Source organism: Hibiscus syriacus, unplaced genomic scaffold, assembly GCF_006381635.1.
Source record: "Hibiscus syriacus cultivar Baekdansim isolate YM2019G1 unplaced genomic scaffold, ASM638163v2 tig00014444_pilon, whole genome shotgun sequence".
Classification (NCBI taxonomy): Eukaryota; Viridiplantae; Streptophyta; class Magnoliopsida; order Malvales; family Malvaceae; genus Hibiscus; species Hibiscus syriacus.
In genome coordinates this window covers 1,144,409-1,161,586 of record NW_024062326.1, presented here as the reverse complement: position 1 = coordinate 1,161,586, position 17,178 = coordinate 1,144,409, and the positions used below count along the sequence as shown (strand labels likewise).

The 17,178-nt window shown below is 33.5% G+C and overlaps 1 protein-coding gene across 1 annotated transcript; it reads left to right on the top strand.

Annotated features, from left to right (window-relative positions):
• The first annotated feature begins 2,200 nt into the window (after window positions 1-2,200).
• On the top strand, window positions 2,201-4,810 carry LOC120207285 (cytochrome P450 724B1-like). The gene is made up of 8 exons (XM_039206782.1): window positions 2,201-2,403; window positions 2,501-2,825; window positions 3,072-3,224; window positions 3,339-3,578; window positions 3,665-3,751; window positions 3,853-3,931; window positions 4,068-4,174; window positions 4,688-4,810. The coding sequence occupies exons 1-8, from the start codon at window positions 2,201-2,203 to the stop codon at window positions 4,808-4,810; spliced, it is 1,317 nt and encodes a 438-aa protein (XP_039062713.1).
• Window positions 4,811-17,178: the final 12,368 nt, after the last annotated feature.

The following is a 17,178-nucleotide window of genomic DNA, read 5'->3' as shown; positions in this document are numbered from 1 at the left end:
TTTTTGCATACACAAGAACTCAAACTCGAAACATTACTTAAATGATATTAAACTACTTACCACTTGAACCAACATCATCGATAATTCCTAACCAATCCTAAATAATTATAAACAATATTTTTAACACTTTTCCTTTTCAAAGTAAAGACAAATATTTTATTGTGATGCTTTTATATTGCATAGTGGGATATAAAAGCCAAACAAATGAACAATCAACACTCAACATGAGACAGCACAACCCCCACAGGAATCAAATTAAGTAGTAATTAACACTTCATTTCATCAAATAAAATAAAAATAACAAGACATGCCGACAACACAAACATAAGCTAAAGAAATTACTACTTGTTTAATTTTTAGTGGAAATGGAGAATGGAAAGATCAAAGAGACATGCAATCATGAAAAATGATATATAGTTAATTAATTATTCTAATGCCAACCATTTGATTGTCTAGGGTCCACCATCTATTGCACGTGCACCATGCAAACATATATAACTTTTACTATCGACAGTAATATTCAACGGGCCACACCAAGCTAGAGTAAGAATTGTTTTCGATGTTCATGTAATGATTGTAGGAAAGGTTAATGGAGTAAAGATGGTTATCGCGTACTGATTTAACGTTATATTTGATTTTTTTAGTCTACATTAAAGAATACACTAAACTCTAGAACTCATCCTCTTAGTTTTTAAAAGAGGTTATCGTGTTTAGCCTGCATTAAAGCATAATTTCTTGGATTTGACTTTAATATCTTGATCGGATCTAAAGGTTATACAACCAAACATTAATTTTTATTTTACAGAAATAATAATAAAAAATAGAAAAAGGGAAGTGGGGATGCCTTTGAAAGTTCTTATCGTCTTTAGTTAGCAGAAAAGGGTACGTATTCACCAACCAAAATGGACCCTCTTTGTTGTTCCTTTAGGAAACCCTAATTCCGTTCTCTGCAAGTGTCCCCTAATCCCTTTTGCTCATCAATAGGGACAAAAAAGAAAATTAGTTCAGATATTGGATGGCCTCTAGCATCGCTCCCGATTGGCTTTATGTTCCATTCAAACAGGGTTTACTCTGAAATATTATGTTTTAGTTTAATTCAATTTATAAATAAATCAATAAAAATATTTTTACTTTAACTGAAAAAATTGTTTCTTTATCTTAATACATTTGTCACATATTGTTTTTTAGTAGTTAAACTTTTTAAATTAACTTCTTATTGTTTTAAAAAATATAAAAACTTATTTTTAAAATATATGAATGAAATAATTTTTTTTAATTCGGGTAAGTACAAGATAATATATGTTCATAGATAACTCTCAACCTTTCGACCTTAAACGCTCACACCCAGACATCTATGGTGCTCGAACCCGGATCATCAAAGAATAATAACAGTTCATTTACTACGGAAGTCACTTGATTCGTGTAGAATTTATATATATATTAATTATAAATTTAAGTAATTAAAATATTTAAAATAATTAAATTTAAAAATATCAAATGTGATTTTTTTAGATAAAGGGAATATATATTTTAGAGGTATATGAAAAGGTTAGGTAAGCCTTAGCTGCTGTTTCATTTTAATCATTATTTTAGTGGGAACATGATTATGGGTTCTCTTCTCTAGCCATCAATTATTAATACTGAGGCGAAAGATCAACTCATTCACCCCCTATAATTTCTTAGTTTATAGGAAAAAGGAAGAACGTGATCAAGTACATTTTGGAGAAATTAAAATAAATATAGAGGGATTAGGTTACAATTGTACAAGGAATACAGTGGCTTACAAATGGGTTTGATTTCCCACGAAAAAGGGCCTTGTAACCCACCATCCAATGGTGCTTTTAATATTAGCAAAATATTTCCTGTGCTAAAAAATAATATCCAATTAAAACCAAATTAATTTGAAAATTAGACAAAATTATATGACAGGTGATATTGATACGTGTACCAGTACATTTTCCTTTTATATTAAATTTACCAAATAAGAGGCTTTAGATCCAGCTCATATGTGAAAATTTAAGGCAATAAAGAGAAGGGGCTCCAAAGTTTTAAATTTTCACCCTTTTAAAGATATCCTGATGATTAAAACCAGAACTTAGGTGCCACTGGATTTGGTTTAAATACGTACAAATCTAACCCTTACGATAAGAAATCAAAATCAGCACCACACAAACTTCGATTTGCAAAAAAAAAAAAAAAAATGTTTGATTTTTTTCCTTTCATTTTATCAGCTCTCTCGCTAGGACTAGGACTCCATTTTCTTGTAAAAGCATTTGCAAAACACGAGCCTGCAAATTTGCCCCATGGAAGTATGGGTTTGCCTTTGCTTGGGGAGACTCTTGGCTTCCTTAAGCCCCATAGATCAAACTCCATGGGGAGTTTTCTGCAAGAACATTGCTCCAGGTAACAATCTAAGCAAGCCCTTCTCATTTCTTAAATACTTGATAGCCGCTACCATGGTTTATTTGTAAAAAACTTGCATTGATTTGCTGCTATACAGATATGGGAGAGTGTTCAAATCTCATCTATTTGGCTCCCCAACTATAGTCTCGTGCGATCATGAGCTTAACACGCTTATTCTTCAAACTGAAGAGAAGCTATTTCAGGTCAGCTACCCCAAGGCCATGCATGGAATTCTTGGCAAATTCTCTATGATTATTGTTTCTGGGGATATTCATAAGAAGCTACGAAATATCGGCGCCAGCTTTATCACTGCCTCTAAATCGAACCCGGTGTTTCTTAACTGCTTGGAAAATATGACTATCTCAATGATGAATTCATGGAAAAATCGTCAGCAAATTGGCTTCTGTAAAGAAGTCAAAAAGGTGGGACTATCGGGAGTTATATATACCAGGGATCTAAATTGCGGTTGCGATTATCGCGGCAATAGCGGACGTTGTTCCAATCATTGCAGATATCGCGATTGTGCAATAATGATTTCTGATGACACTTTTACCGCTATATAACGACCTCTGTTTAAATCCATGATATGTACCTTCCTATTTAAATAAGTTCTTTAAATAAGTTCCAGACTCGTGCATATGTTAAAATATATTTTTTCTTGCAAACAGTTCACACTCAATCTTATGGTGAAGCATCTGTTAAGTATTGAACCAGAAGAGCCACTGGCCTTCAAGATCCTGGAAGATTTTCTAACTTACATGAAAGGGTTCGTGTCTTTGCCAGTTTATCTCCCTGGTACAGCTTATGCCAGTGCCGTTAAGGTACTGACTGACATAAATAAACATGGCCTAAATTAGATCCATTTTTCTGTATATTTTCACGAGCCATATACAATATTATATATATTTTGATACCACGAACATAATATACTGCAGGCCAGGGAAAGGCTTTCTGCAACTGTTGGAGGGATCATAAAAGAAAGGAAAAAGGAGAAGTTGAGGCATGACAAAGGAGATTTCTTGGATGCAGTTTTAAGTAAAGAGAGTCTAAGTGATGAAGAAACAGTAAGCGTCGTGTTGGACCTGTTGCTTGCAGGTTACGAAACAACAGCAACACTCACGTCCTTGATTGTCTACTTTCTTTCCCTTCATCCAAATGTTTTACAACATTTAGAGGTATTCTTACATGCATGCATATAAATAAACTCTCTTCCTACCCCCCCCCCCATATAGTGTACTTTTTCTAACACTGTTTATGCCAGGGAGAACATGATGAAATAAGGAAAAACAAAAAGAGAGGTGAACCCTTGAACTGGGAAGATTACCAGAAAATGGAATTCACTTACAATGTAAGAAAATATTTCATTTACAAGATATCTACATATTCTAAATATATATAAGTGAAAAAAGAAAATTTATAATGGTAGTTTTGTTTTACATATATGTATAGGTTATTTACGAATCTATGAGGTGCGGAAATGTAGTCAAATTTCTCCACCGGGTTGCCCTTCAAGATGTCAAATTTAAAGGTTAATAATTACAGCCCTTTGTTCCTTTTTCTTCTTAAGTTCAAGTTAGATTTCACAAGATTTTTAATCCGAGTTTTCTTCATTAGGGAGGAGGTTATATTTTATACATATTTATATATATATAATACTGTTGTAGGATATTTCATTCCTGCGGGATGGAAGATACTTCCAATGTTGACTGCAGCTCACTTTGATCCCACTCTTCACGAAGATCCTATGGAGTTCAATCCTTGGAGATGGACTGTAAGTATATTATCGTTAAACAATAGTTGACACAAAGAAAATCATCTATAGATGGAGATATTATTATCTGTACATATGATGCTAGCTCGACGAGGAAAAGGCTACCCATATATTACTCTTAAATAAACAAGATTGATTCATTTAGTGTGATTGAGAAAATTATTTGTTGGGATAGGGTTTTTGTTACAGTGCTTTTATGAAGACATTTGGATCACTCGACCACTTTGGGAAAAAATTTGAATCACTCGGCGTCATTTATATTGCTACTAGGTTAGACTTGACGTTTTGACTACATGTATATCTTTCCAAAGACGTCGACCGGTACTCGTGTCTCACAAAGACATGGTAATAAACACTTTATCTCAGCAAATAATTTTTCCACCGTCCTAAATAAACTAATATTTTTCCCAACACATTATTTTTGGAATTTGGCCGAAACAAAAATATTAGTTTTCGTTTGGTATTGTTTTTTGGTTTGTATAATCCGATCGTCGGCCACTTTGGATGACACAGGATAAAGCAACGACCAAAAAGGTAATGCCATTTGGTGGTGGTCCTCGGTTATGTCCAGGGGCTGACCTTGCAAAAGTAGAAATTGCTTTCTTCCTCCATCATCTTGTCCTCAATTATAGGTAAAATTTCATCCTCAACATATTTAAATTAATCCTCAAAGGTCATTACTTCCCACTTAGGAACCAGCACAATTATGAGAAATGTTGGAATCCTACTGCATTACCATATTCGTTACTTTATCTATGAATCGTAATTGATTCTGGGATTTTTTTTTTATGTTTCAAAAAGATGGAAAACATTGGCAGATGACTTCCCTCTTGCCTACCCTTATGTGGAGTTCAAGAGAGGATTGCTTTTGGAGATTGAGACAATACGAGACATGGAAACCTGACAAATTAGTAATTAGGTACGCATAATGTAGTGTTTGAGCTATAAAACCACATATGATTTGTCAGATGTAAAATTCAGTGTTATGGAAAAATCCTTTTGTCAAGTAATTAATTTAGATGGTTTGTTAGCCGAAACGTTTTTAAAAAATGGGAAATTATCTTCTTTTAAAGCCTGCTTCCTAAATATTAATGTGCTGTTTGAGGAATTGTCACAAATCTTTATTATGACGTGATTGGATGATCTAAAAAATTTTATTTTAATAAAAATTATAATCTACTTACTCAGGAGATGGATTTAAGAATCGATTACTTGTGAGAATCATTAGTATCCAAAACACCCTTTTAATACTTGATTGATTATGTTGTTGTATTAACAATAAAAAAGTATGAGTAACACCCATAACCCGTATATGTCTCGACATACGAGTTAAAGAGTTTACATTAACATTACAAATATTCTTTGTACATAAACCCTTAAAATTTTAGACCATTTTAAAAATCTCAATTCAACGACTTAAATCCAATTAATTAATCGAGTAAAATCACAAATTTATAATTTATAATCTAAAATAAAACATATTTTAGACAGTAATTTGGCAGTTCATTATTGTTTCCCAATATATATAACACACCCAAAATATATAAACCAACCGAAATATTGCCTAATTTAAAAATCATTCAGTTACCGGTTAAATATTATATCTACTACCAACCATTTTAACTTAGTCTATGAGAGCAATTCAAAACATTTATAATATACATGCCACTAATGAGTAAAAGATGTTTTATTGATACTGGAGGTTGATTTATTTCGCAAGAAGAGATGCTCTCAATTTTTCTTACTTCATATCTTTTTCTTTATCCGAACTTACACATGAAAATCATTACACGCTAAGTAAAGCTTAGTGAGGCAGTAAAACAACTAAGGTGAGATAAAACATAAAATGTCATAAAATACTTTAAAACATAAAAGAGTAATTTAAAAGAAAATCATTGAAACTTTGAAACCGAGCTATTCAAGTTATTTTCCTTTTTCGAAACCTGAAAAATCATCATCTCATGACTTTATCAAAATCATATAAATCAACATCAGATATAAATATTATTTCATATTCTTTTTCATTAGTACATAATTCAAAACTTTCATTTTCACTTTCATATTCTTTCCTTTCATATTTTTTTTGAACTTTCACATTTATTTTCATAGCCCAATGTACATGTAAGAGAATGTAAGGTACGTGATTCAAACATTATGTGAGCACTAAGCACCAATGGTGTAATACACCAAATTTTAGATAGTGACTAAAATAAATTTTGAAAGTTAAGTGACCAAAGTATAAACTTTGGAAAAGTTTAGAGACCAAAAAGGTAATTTTTAAAAGTTACAATTTGGCCCCATAAATAAATAGTTTACTTCAAGAATAACGTTTATGTGGGAATCAAAATTTTCGTATGGATTTTGTATTAAAAGTTATAAAGCGATAAACTTTGAGGAAAAATTTGATAAATAAGATCAAATAGAAATTTTAGGAAAATCTGAAGGATAAGAAAATAGACCTGAAAAATATTATTTCCAAATTTTAAAATGTTGGAATATAATATAAATCTTTGGATTTGAGGATTTAATTCCATGTTTAATTTGGACCGTTGGATTAAAGTGACAAATTGTCATTTTTGGAAAAATGCAAGGGCAAATCGGTAAAGTAAGATTTTGTTTGCTCATCTTTGACTTTAGGAAGATGATAGGTTGAGGTGTCTTGGTTTGATGGTAAATATGAAGTTTCATTAAGGGTAAATTGGTCTTTTCCTAATTAAATGAATTTAATATTCATTAAAGTTTAAATTAAAGGAAAATTAGCATGGAATTAATCAAAAATTTCATGCCAATTTGTTATCATCTTCTCCAAGTGTTGTGAACCCTCCTAAGGTAAGAAAAATATTTTGGTTTCTATTTTTGAACAATTTCCTTTGGATTTCAAGTTATGTCGTAAAATAAAAAATTATTATATTCGAAAACGCTATATTTTGGTATCAATTATGCTTGCTCAACTTTCTTGATTTCAAAGATCCCAAATCCTAGGGTTTGTGTTCACACTAGGCTTCATGAAATTGATGACGAATCTTGATGTTTTTGAGGTTGTAGATTCATTTTCAAGCTTGATTGATGATTAAAACATGTTCAATCTTCCTAGAAATGCTTCTATGATTTTCGGCCAAATGATGAAATTGTAGAACTTTTTGTTTTGATGAGAGTTGATTAGGGCTTTGATTGTAGAGATGTTGTAAGGTTGAATGGAAGTTAATTTCATGCTTGAATCAAATCAAAATCGAGCAAAATCATGAAAACCTAGTTTTATAAGTTTAAAGCATTCGACCATGGTATGTTTGAGTGAGAAAAATTATGGAAAAATATGTAAGGACTGGAAATGATGTAGAAACTATGTTATAAGCCTTAGAAAAATTTAGGGACCATTCTGTACTTTTTGAAAAGCTAGGGGATCAATTAAGAAATTTTGGAAAAGTTGTGAATGATTGTGTAATTGTTTAAGAATTGATGTGCTATGCTGGAAATTACTATTTGGAATTGAAATGAGTGTTAAAATGTGAAATATAACCATTTTGGAAGTTTGAAAAGTTTGGTGATTTAAGTGCAATATTCGTATAGTTGGGGTGATTAAATGTAATTGTACCTTTTTAAAAGCACTTGGATGGTAATAATTTCAATGCTGGACATTTGGTATTAAAATTTTAAGTGATAAAATGGTGAACGACCATTTTGTGTAAATTGAAAAAGTTGGTGCCATTATTAATTAAATTATTAAGTGTTCGAGTATTTTAGTTGACAATACGTTTCTAGTATATTATGGATTTTTGTTTTAGAGATGTGTTTACGTTAGTACAATACTAACATATGTATCAATATCAAATTGTGATCTTGTACAGATTGTGATTGATTTTGTGATCGAAGCAAATCGAATATAAAAGAGTCTAGTATGGACCATAGTGAGGCATATCTTTTGATATATGATAGGGAAGCGGTGGCGGATTGATGAACGTTGATCTAGACTCGATGAAGAACAATAAGGGATGAATGGGGAAGGTGGCGGCAATAGCTAGGGTTCTTTAGGGTTTCTTTTTGGTGTAAGAAATCAAAAGATCTCCCTTACGAAAGTGAACTATAAAGATGATTGATGGCGTGGATGGATATGTGGAAAATCGAAGGATAATGTCCTATCGAGCCCTCCTAGTCTCAATGAAAAGGCAAACACGATAATATGGCTCTAAACAACCCTCCTAGTCGCAATGAAAAGGCAAATTGGAGTGTGAAGATTAATCTCCCTCACAAGAACTTGAAAGAATTCCAGGAGAAGAAGCTTCGATGGCACAAGGCAATCAACACTTGCAAAACGAACTCTCGTTGTATTATTAATCAAAGAAATCTGATTTACAAAGTTGAATGAAGCCTCCTTTATATAGGGGCTGAATCCTAAAGGTTCTAAATAACTAGAGAATAAAATAATAATAAACTAAACATGTTTTAACTCTAATTTCTAATAAAATAATAATAACTAAAAATATTGTTTTAAAACAACCTTAATTCCTAATAAAATAATAAATCTGATCCTAAATCCTATATTAAATTATATCACAAATAATCAATATAAATATTGAAAATTCGTAATATTTACAAAATCCCGTATAGGATTTTCTGCATGCACCGCCTTCAGTAAAATAGCCATATCTTGAGTTTCCGATATCGGATTGATGCGATTAAAAAACCGTTGGAAATATAAGAGACAGAAGGTTGTATCTCCAGAATACATTATGACCAAATAAGATCAGGATCCCATTCAAAAAGGCGTCGCTAGGCTGCCAATTCTGGTCTTCTTTTCCAAGGCTTGGACGAGTGGATCATTTGTAAGAGTTATTACTTCTTCCTTTGATGTGAGCCTTGTGATGCATGTATCATCCCCCCTTTCTTCAAAAAGATTCATCCTCAAATCAGGATCAATGTGATGTGTCTTTATGCGTTTTAGTCGAGGTTTCTTCTTTGTAGGAACTAATTTCTTGTAGTCTTGAAATTCTCTTTTGCATACAAGTCTTGTAATATGATGTTTAGGTTGAAATTCAACATCGCGCCGACCACTGTTGGTTTTCTGTATGATTGCTTCAGATAATTTCTCCATGGTTTTATTCGTGTGTGGCGAGAATGAGTGATTATAAACCATATCAACTAGTTTGTTAAAGTAATCCCTTAAGTCTCTTTAGTGTGGTTCATGAATTAAGAATTCTCTGGAGGAGATTTTTGGACTGTAGAACCTGTTTAGTTGGATAGGAAACTGATATACAAGATAAAACTCATTAGAAGCACTTTGATATGTTCAAAAATATCAAAAATATCAAAAATATTCGAGTTATTGTGATATAGATCTTTGATATGTTCAATTCTTGGAATAGTAGTATGCGTTTGATAGGTAAGAGTATACCTTCGTGGTAGTGCATCGTCTACTGTGTTTTGTTTACCTCTATCTGTTATGCACTTAAAGGAGTTGTGTTTAGTATGGATGACAACTTCACGAGCCTTACCTTGTAAAAAGGAAAAGAAGTACGTTACAATGCCATTAAAATGAATAATAAAATACTTACCTTTGGACTCCCATAAATCGTGACTCTTCATTGATATGACATAGTGATTAGGGCTTTCAGGTGGTAACCCGTCAAGAGGGTCACCTAGCACTATTCGATAACTCTTGGCTATAGAAGAGGGTGTGGGCTAGTCTCGTTGCTTTTATGTTCTCATCATTTACATGGATTGCCTGTGCACGAACTATAAAGCATGTGAAGTTGTTCAAGTCATGTTTCGTCGTTAAGATGGCATCACAACTAAGGCTTTCCTGGATGTAGCCTTTTTGTAACAATTCCAACTCTTTGGTTTCTTCAAGATTGTATGTTTGACGAGGTATGATGGAACCTTGAATTAGATTGGTTTGGTATTGTTTTCCTCTTTTTCAGTGGTAGCTCGTTAGGTATATCACCTAACACTTCTCGAAAATCCTGTAAAAGAGATGAAAACACACTAGGCAAATCCTTGTTAATGTTAGAAATCGAAACAATTGATTCTCTAAAGCGAACAAGGATGCAAGGCTGTTTGTAAAGAAGGTTCTCTCTCAATTATTTTGTGCTCACACATAGATTTTGAGTCACTCTTTTCTTCTCACATTTAGGTTCACTCACCTCCCATGGGTCATTATTCTTTTGGCTTTTGTAACTAGTGACCTCTTTTGCTTTTTCCTCTTTCTCAACTTTTTATTTTTTTTGCTTTCCCTACCTCCTCACAAATTATCATTTGATCTTTAGGGACTGGAAGTGTGCCATTCTTTGCTGGTCGTTCTTTCTCCTTGTCAGGTTTGTTATCTCTTTTTTTTTTAGATGAGATGGAGTAGAAGATGAGGAAGGATTTGAAGGATTACCTTGGTAGGAGGATGAAGTACCTTGGTAATGTTCACTGAATCGATATTTCTTTTGGATTTGTTCTTCGATTGTCATTGCTTTCTTTAGTGTATCTTCAAGGTTTTCGTACCCTTGTAAATCAAGAAGATCAGTGATGTTTGAGTTTAAGCCAACGACGAATCTTGACACGATGACCTCTTCTTTTTCGGTTATGTTAACCCTATTGAGTAAGGACTACATCTCCTTATAGTACTCTTCAACTAAACTTCTACCTTGTCGAAGTTGGTGTAGTCGTAGTTTAACTTCTCGTGTATAATGTGTCGGTAGGAATCGCTTCCTCATGGTTTGTTTGAGGTTAGTCCAAGAAGTGATTATTGGAATTTGGAAGTTCTGGATCTTTTTCCTTGTTTACATCCCCCAAGTTCGAGCATATCCTTCGAATTGCATGGTGATGAGGTGAACTTGTTTAGCATGGGGGCAGTCATGGTATGCGAACATGAGATCAACTTTTCCTTCCCATTCGATATAGCTATCTGGATCATTATCTCCTTTGAAAGATGGGATCGTGAACTTTGGTTTTGCAAAGAGTTCGGGTGCTTGGAAACGTAGTTGTTCTCGCCCGGGTACCAAAAGTTCAGTATTGTTTGGTTTTGGATTCTGGTTTGGTAGATCCAGTTGTGGTTCTTATCGTTCTCTCACGATTTCATCAAATCTTTCAACTTGAGTCGTGAGTCGGGAAAGTGTGGCTAAGATAGCCATAAGTGTCTTGTTGTTATTGTCGCCCATCCTAAAATCATAACACTCAAAAGAAAATTTTAAAGTAAAATAAAAATAAAAGAAAATAAATTCAACAAAGCAAGAAACCTCATAAGTCACTCCAAGAAAGTAACACAACGAGAGGCAAGTAAGCCGATCTTGTACTCTTTAAAACTCACTTTACCAAGTAGTCTTCCACAGTTCGTATCAGAGTTTGATTACTAGCAAAGGCGATAAGAAAAAACTTAAAAGTTCTAAGAGGCCAAACAAGGGTTAGACTCCAAGAGAACGAGAATGCAAAGAAGGAAGAAGTATGCAAACTCTTTAGTCCTACTAACACAAGAAAGATAATGTGTTAGGTAATGCAAAAGAACAATAAAAATAAAAAACAAAAGAACCTAAAGCACTAAGAGTCAAAGAAAAAAAGAACCAACCCAGAAACCTGGAAAACGCTGGACCAACTTGAGCAACGTTTTTTAGGGGGTTACCGGTGTCCGAAAATTTTGGGAAAATTCTTGTATGTATTTCGATGCGTCAAGAAACTACATGTTATATTTCAGAACCAAATACCTTCAGTAGTATCCAGTGGACTCTGTTGAACGGTGAGTCTTCAAACAATCTGTTTTTCTTGATCGCTTTGTTCGAATGTGTTCTTGATCTCTAAATATTCTGATTTTTTGTGTAAATGATCTTAAATATATGAAGTTGAAATATGAAAATTTTCACCATGAAATTCATCTTTTATAATTTTCAAGAAATTCGACAAGATCCTAGACCGAATCTGCCGATGAAACTTGAAGAATGTATTTGAAGGCTCTAATGAACTCTGATTTGGGTGAATTTTGGAATGAAGATTTATATTAGGATGAATATGATATCTGGAGAAAATCAGCCCTAAATAACTTTGTTTGCATTTTTTTTTTGAAATTTTGACTTTTTTGTTTTTTTGAAAAAAATAGCAAACTAACAAGATGGATTTGAATATAAATAAAATTAAATAAAAAGAACCTGAAACGATGAATCTTCTCTCGACTAGCTCCGTTGGGATACCTTGACGGTTTTGTGTGCAAGAACAAGCAAGATTGCTTGCTTCTTTCCAAGAATCAGCCCAAATCTGATACCAATTGATAGGAAATCGGTGGCGGATTTATGAACGATGCTCATGTTGAAGAATCAAACCTAGAAAAGATCTAGACTCGATGAAGAACAATAAGGGATGAATGAGGAAGGTGGCGGCAATAGCTAGAGTTCTTTAGGGTTTCTTTTTGGTGTAAGAAATCAAAAGATCTCCCTTATGAGAGTGAACGATAAAGATGATTGATGGCGTGGATGGATATGTAGAAAATCGAAGGATAATGTCCTATCGAGCCCTCCTAGTCGCAATGAAAAGGCAAACACGATAATATGGCTCTAGCCAACCCTCCTAGTCGTAATGAAAAGGCAAATTGGAGTGTGAAGATTAATCTCCCTCACAAAAACTTGAAAGAATTCCAGGAGAAGAAGCTTCGAAGGCACAAGGCAATCAACACTTGCAAAAACGAACTCTCATTGTATTATTAAACAAAGAAATCTGATTTACAAAGTTGAATGAAGCCTCCTTTATATAGGGGCTGAATCCTAAAGGTTCTAAATAACTAGAGAATAAAATAATAATAAACTAAACATGTTTTAACTCTAATTCCTAATAAAATAATAATAACTAAAAATATTGTTTTAACCTAACCTTAATTCCTAATAAAATAATAAATCTGATCCTAAAAGATAATTGATCATCCTATATTAAATTATATCAAAAATAATAAATATAAATATTGATAATTCGTAATATTTACAAAATCCCCGTATAGGATTTCCTGCATGCACCGCCTTCAGTAAAATAGCCATATTTTGAGTTTCTGATATCGGATTGATGCGATTCAAAAACCGTTGGAAAGATAAGAGAAAAAAGGTTGTATCTCCAGAAGACATGTTGAACAAATAAGTTTAGGATCGCAAGTCTGCCACTGTTCTGGTCTTATTTTCCAAGGCTTGGACGAGTGGATCTTTTGGAAGTGTTATTACTTCTTCCTTTGATGTGAGCCTTGTGATGCATGTATCAATATATAAAGTTTCAAGGTGAGTGCAATACATGCATAACATTGTACATAGATGTTTTATACATCATCAGGAAGACTTGCGACAAGTGTACCAAGATGTTTTATACATCATCAGGAAGACTTGCGACAAGTGTACCTTGTTTTTATCAGAATCATATTTTTCCATGGATGTTATTTTGAGTATGAATTTCCTTAATGTTTATTACATGGTTATATGTTGCCATGGATGATTTAATTCATGACTAGATGCCCAAGCATGTTATTGATGTTCAGTGGTATTAATGGCATGCCATAGAGTCTTGCAGCTGCAAATTTAAGTAGTTCTAAAGTGTCAAATAAAGACACATAATACAAGTTAGGCGGGCAAAGCCTTACCTCAGCACTACGGTGCATTATTAGGTGAGCGAGGCTCGACCTAACACTATTGTGCAATATTTGACTCCTGTATCGAGTTCCTCATGGATTAAAATTGTGGCCAGTAATTATTGATAAAAATGATTTTATTTATATTATGTCATTTTGATTATGGTATTGGAAAATGATATGAAATTTCATGCATGATTTGTATTGCACCGTTTATTGTTTTTAATTGTCTCACTAAGCATATACTTAGCAAGTGATGATTTTCATGTGTTGGTAAAAAGCCAGAAGTAGAGTAAAGAGTACAGTGCGACATCAAGCATCAAGGAATATATTACAATATCAGTAAGACATCCTATGATGTAATTTTGGCTTAGTTAGTGGCATGTACTTATGAATGTCCTAGTTGCTCTGTTAAACTATTTTGGGAAGTGGTTTGTAATGGATAAACTAAACTGTTTTTACTTTATTTTAATATAGATAATATGAATCAATATTATTATTATAAATAGATTTATTTGATTATGACATATATATGTTTTAAATATCATGTGATAATTTTACTTGATTTAATATTTTTATATTATTAGTTACTTTTTGAAGAAAATAATTTTTTTAAATCACTTTTGAGTTGGAATTGTTTTAAGAAATTCATGTGATATCTATAACCTAGACTGGTATAAGTATATGAGTTGTAGATGTTACATTTATTGGTATAAAAGCTACAAGTTTAGTCATTTCTAGACATGAAATGAGTCTATATTAAGTTAAGAATGTATACATTCCACTAGAATGTCAAAAGTTTACTAATAGTTGTATATATACTATGATGCTTATTAGTGAGTAAAGTTACTCCTTACTAATGTTAGATGAGTTTGACTCTGTTCAGATATCAGATCATCAAGAATCTAGTAGGGCAGGTGAGCATGTTACTCCTGCACAAAGTGGGGGTAATGAGGTGAATCAAAATCCACCTAATGCTCAACCGAATGTAGAACCGGCTAATCTGAAGCAACATAATATGCATGTTCAAGATTGGGGTTTGTTCTTACAAGCTCTGGATAACATTATCAATCACCAAACTCCAGTGTCAGTTCCGAAAGAACTGAGAAAAATGAGAGCACTTGAATTTCGGGACGATATAGACGCTGATCTAATGGCTGCTGATTTCTGGTTGAATGATGTTAAGAACATGTTGAACAGGATTCCTTGTGAAGATCAGGGGTTGTGTCTCTTCTGATGGAGAAACCCAGTGTGTGGTGGAATACAGTCGCCGCACGAGTTTCCCCTGAGCAGATCACATAGGAATTCTTTCTGCAAGAATTCAAGGAAAAGTATATTGGGGACGTGTTCGCCAGTGAAATGATGCAATAGTTCCTGAATTTGAAGCAGTCTAATAGAATAGTTTATGAGTATGAATGTGAGTTCCACAAGCTAAGTCATTTCGCTTCGGAGTTACTTCCAATGGAGAAATCTAGAATTGATAGGTTTATTTATGGATTGGATCCTCGATATAAATGAATTATGGTTTCTCATTATTTTACTTGTTTTCAAGAAGCGGTAAACAAGGCTAAAGCTATGAAAAAGTGAACCTTTAAGATCTGGAGGCAAAGAAAACACAGACAAACAAAAGGTTTTAAAATTCATACTCTGCACCGTTTTCCAAACGCAACAAGGGTCAGCAGCAGAAAAATTATGTTTCATCAGCATCCACTGGTAAAAAGAGATTTTTTGTAGGAAAATTCAAGCAGACACAGACAACTTCAGCAGATACTAAAGGTTCGAGATTTCTTCCTAAATCAGAATGTGAGTTATATGGAAAGAATCATTTCGGTCAATGCCAACTCATAGAGGGAAAATGCTATCATTGCAAGCAAGCTGGACATTATAGAAATAAATGTTCAGAACTTTATCCAGATCAGTTAGTAGCAGCACCACATCAAGGTGGAAGTAAAAAGAGTAGAAAACCAGGAACGTCTGAGGTGGCATCTAATCGTGAAGGCAAGACTATTGCACGAGTTTATCTTATCAAGACTGATGATGACATAGATGCTCCTGAGATTATCACATGTACCTTTTATCTTTTTGATGAACCTATTTTTATGTTGATAAATCATGGTTCTACTTACTCTTATATTAGTTCAAAGCTGGTTAGAGATAGGGGAATTTCTTTAGAACCTATTTCTAGTGATACTGTGGCAATAAATCTGCTGGGCCATAGTTCGAAGATTAGTCGGATTTGTAATGAGTGTCTGATAAAGATATAGGGAGTAAAATTTCCTACAAACCTGTTGGAATTGCCTTTTGAGGAATTCGAAATAATCTTAGGCATGGATCGGTTATCTTCCTACTATGGTTGGGTAGATTTTCGTTTAAAGATATTATTTTTAAAGGATGAAAAGGGTTCACTGATAATATTTGTTGGATTAAGGGTAAATCCCTTATCCAATGTGATTTCATCCTTTACTGCTAAAAAGTTACTGTCACAAGGATGTCAAACAATTTTAGCGAATGTGTTGGATACAAGAACTGGTGAAGTTAAGTTGGAAAACATTTCAACTGTACGAGAATATCTAGAGGTGTTTCCTGATGAGTTACCTTGATTACCTCTAGACAGAGAGGTGGAGTTTGGCATTGACGTATTTTCAGATACAACTCCTATTTTGATGATTCCTTATCGAATGGCCCCTTCAAAGTTAAGGGAATTAAAGGCCTAATTGCAAGAGTTGCTAGATCGAGGATTCATTAGACCGAGTATTTCACCTTGGGGTGCACTGGTGTTGTTCGTGAAAAAGAAAGATGGAACAATGTGATTATACATAGATTATCGAGAGTTAAACAAAGTGACTATCAAGAACAAGTATCTTCTTCCAGGGACTTATGACTTGTTTGATCAACTTAAAGGAGCAGTAGTTTTCTCAAAGATTGATATTCGATCGAGATATCACCAGTTAAAGATTAAAGAGGAAGATATTCTAAGGACAACTTTTATAACACGGTATGGGCACTACGAGTTCGTGGTAATACCATTTGGTTTGAAAAATGACCCGACATCATTCATAGATTTGATGAATCGAGTATTTCAACCTTATTTGGATCAGTTTGTGGTGATATTTATTGATGATATTCTGATGTACTTGAAAACAAGATAGAGCATGATTCCCATCTTCGCACTGTACTCGAGATACTTAAGGAGAAAAAAGTTATATGCCAAGCTGTCAAAGTGTGAGTTTTGGCTGTCAGAAGATTTTTTTGTTGGTCATATGGTCTCGGTAGAAGGCATAAGAGTTGATCCTAAGAAGATTCAGGCAATAGTGGAGTGGAAACCCTAAAGAATATTACAGAGGTTCGAAGCTTCTTGGGACTTCCTGGTTATTATCGAAGGTTCATGAAAAACTTTTCGACGATTTCTTATCCATTGAAAAAGCTCTTAAGGAAA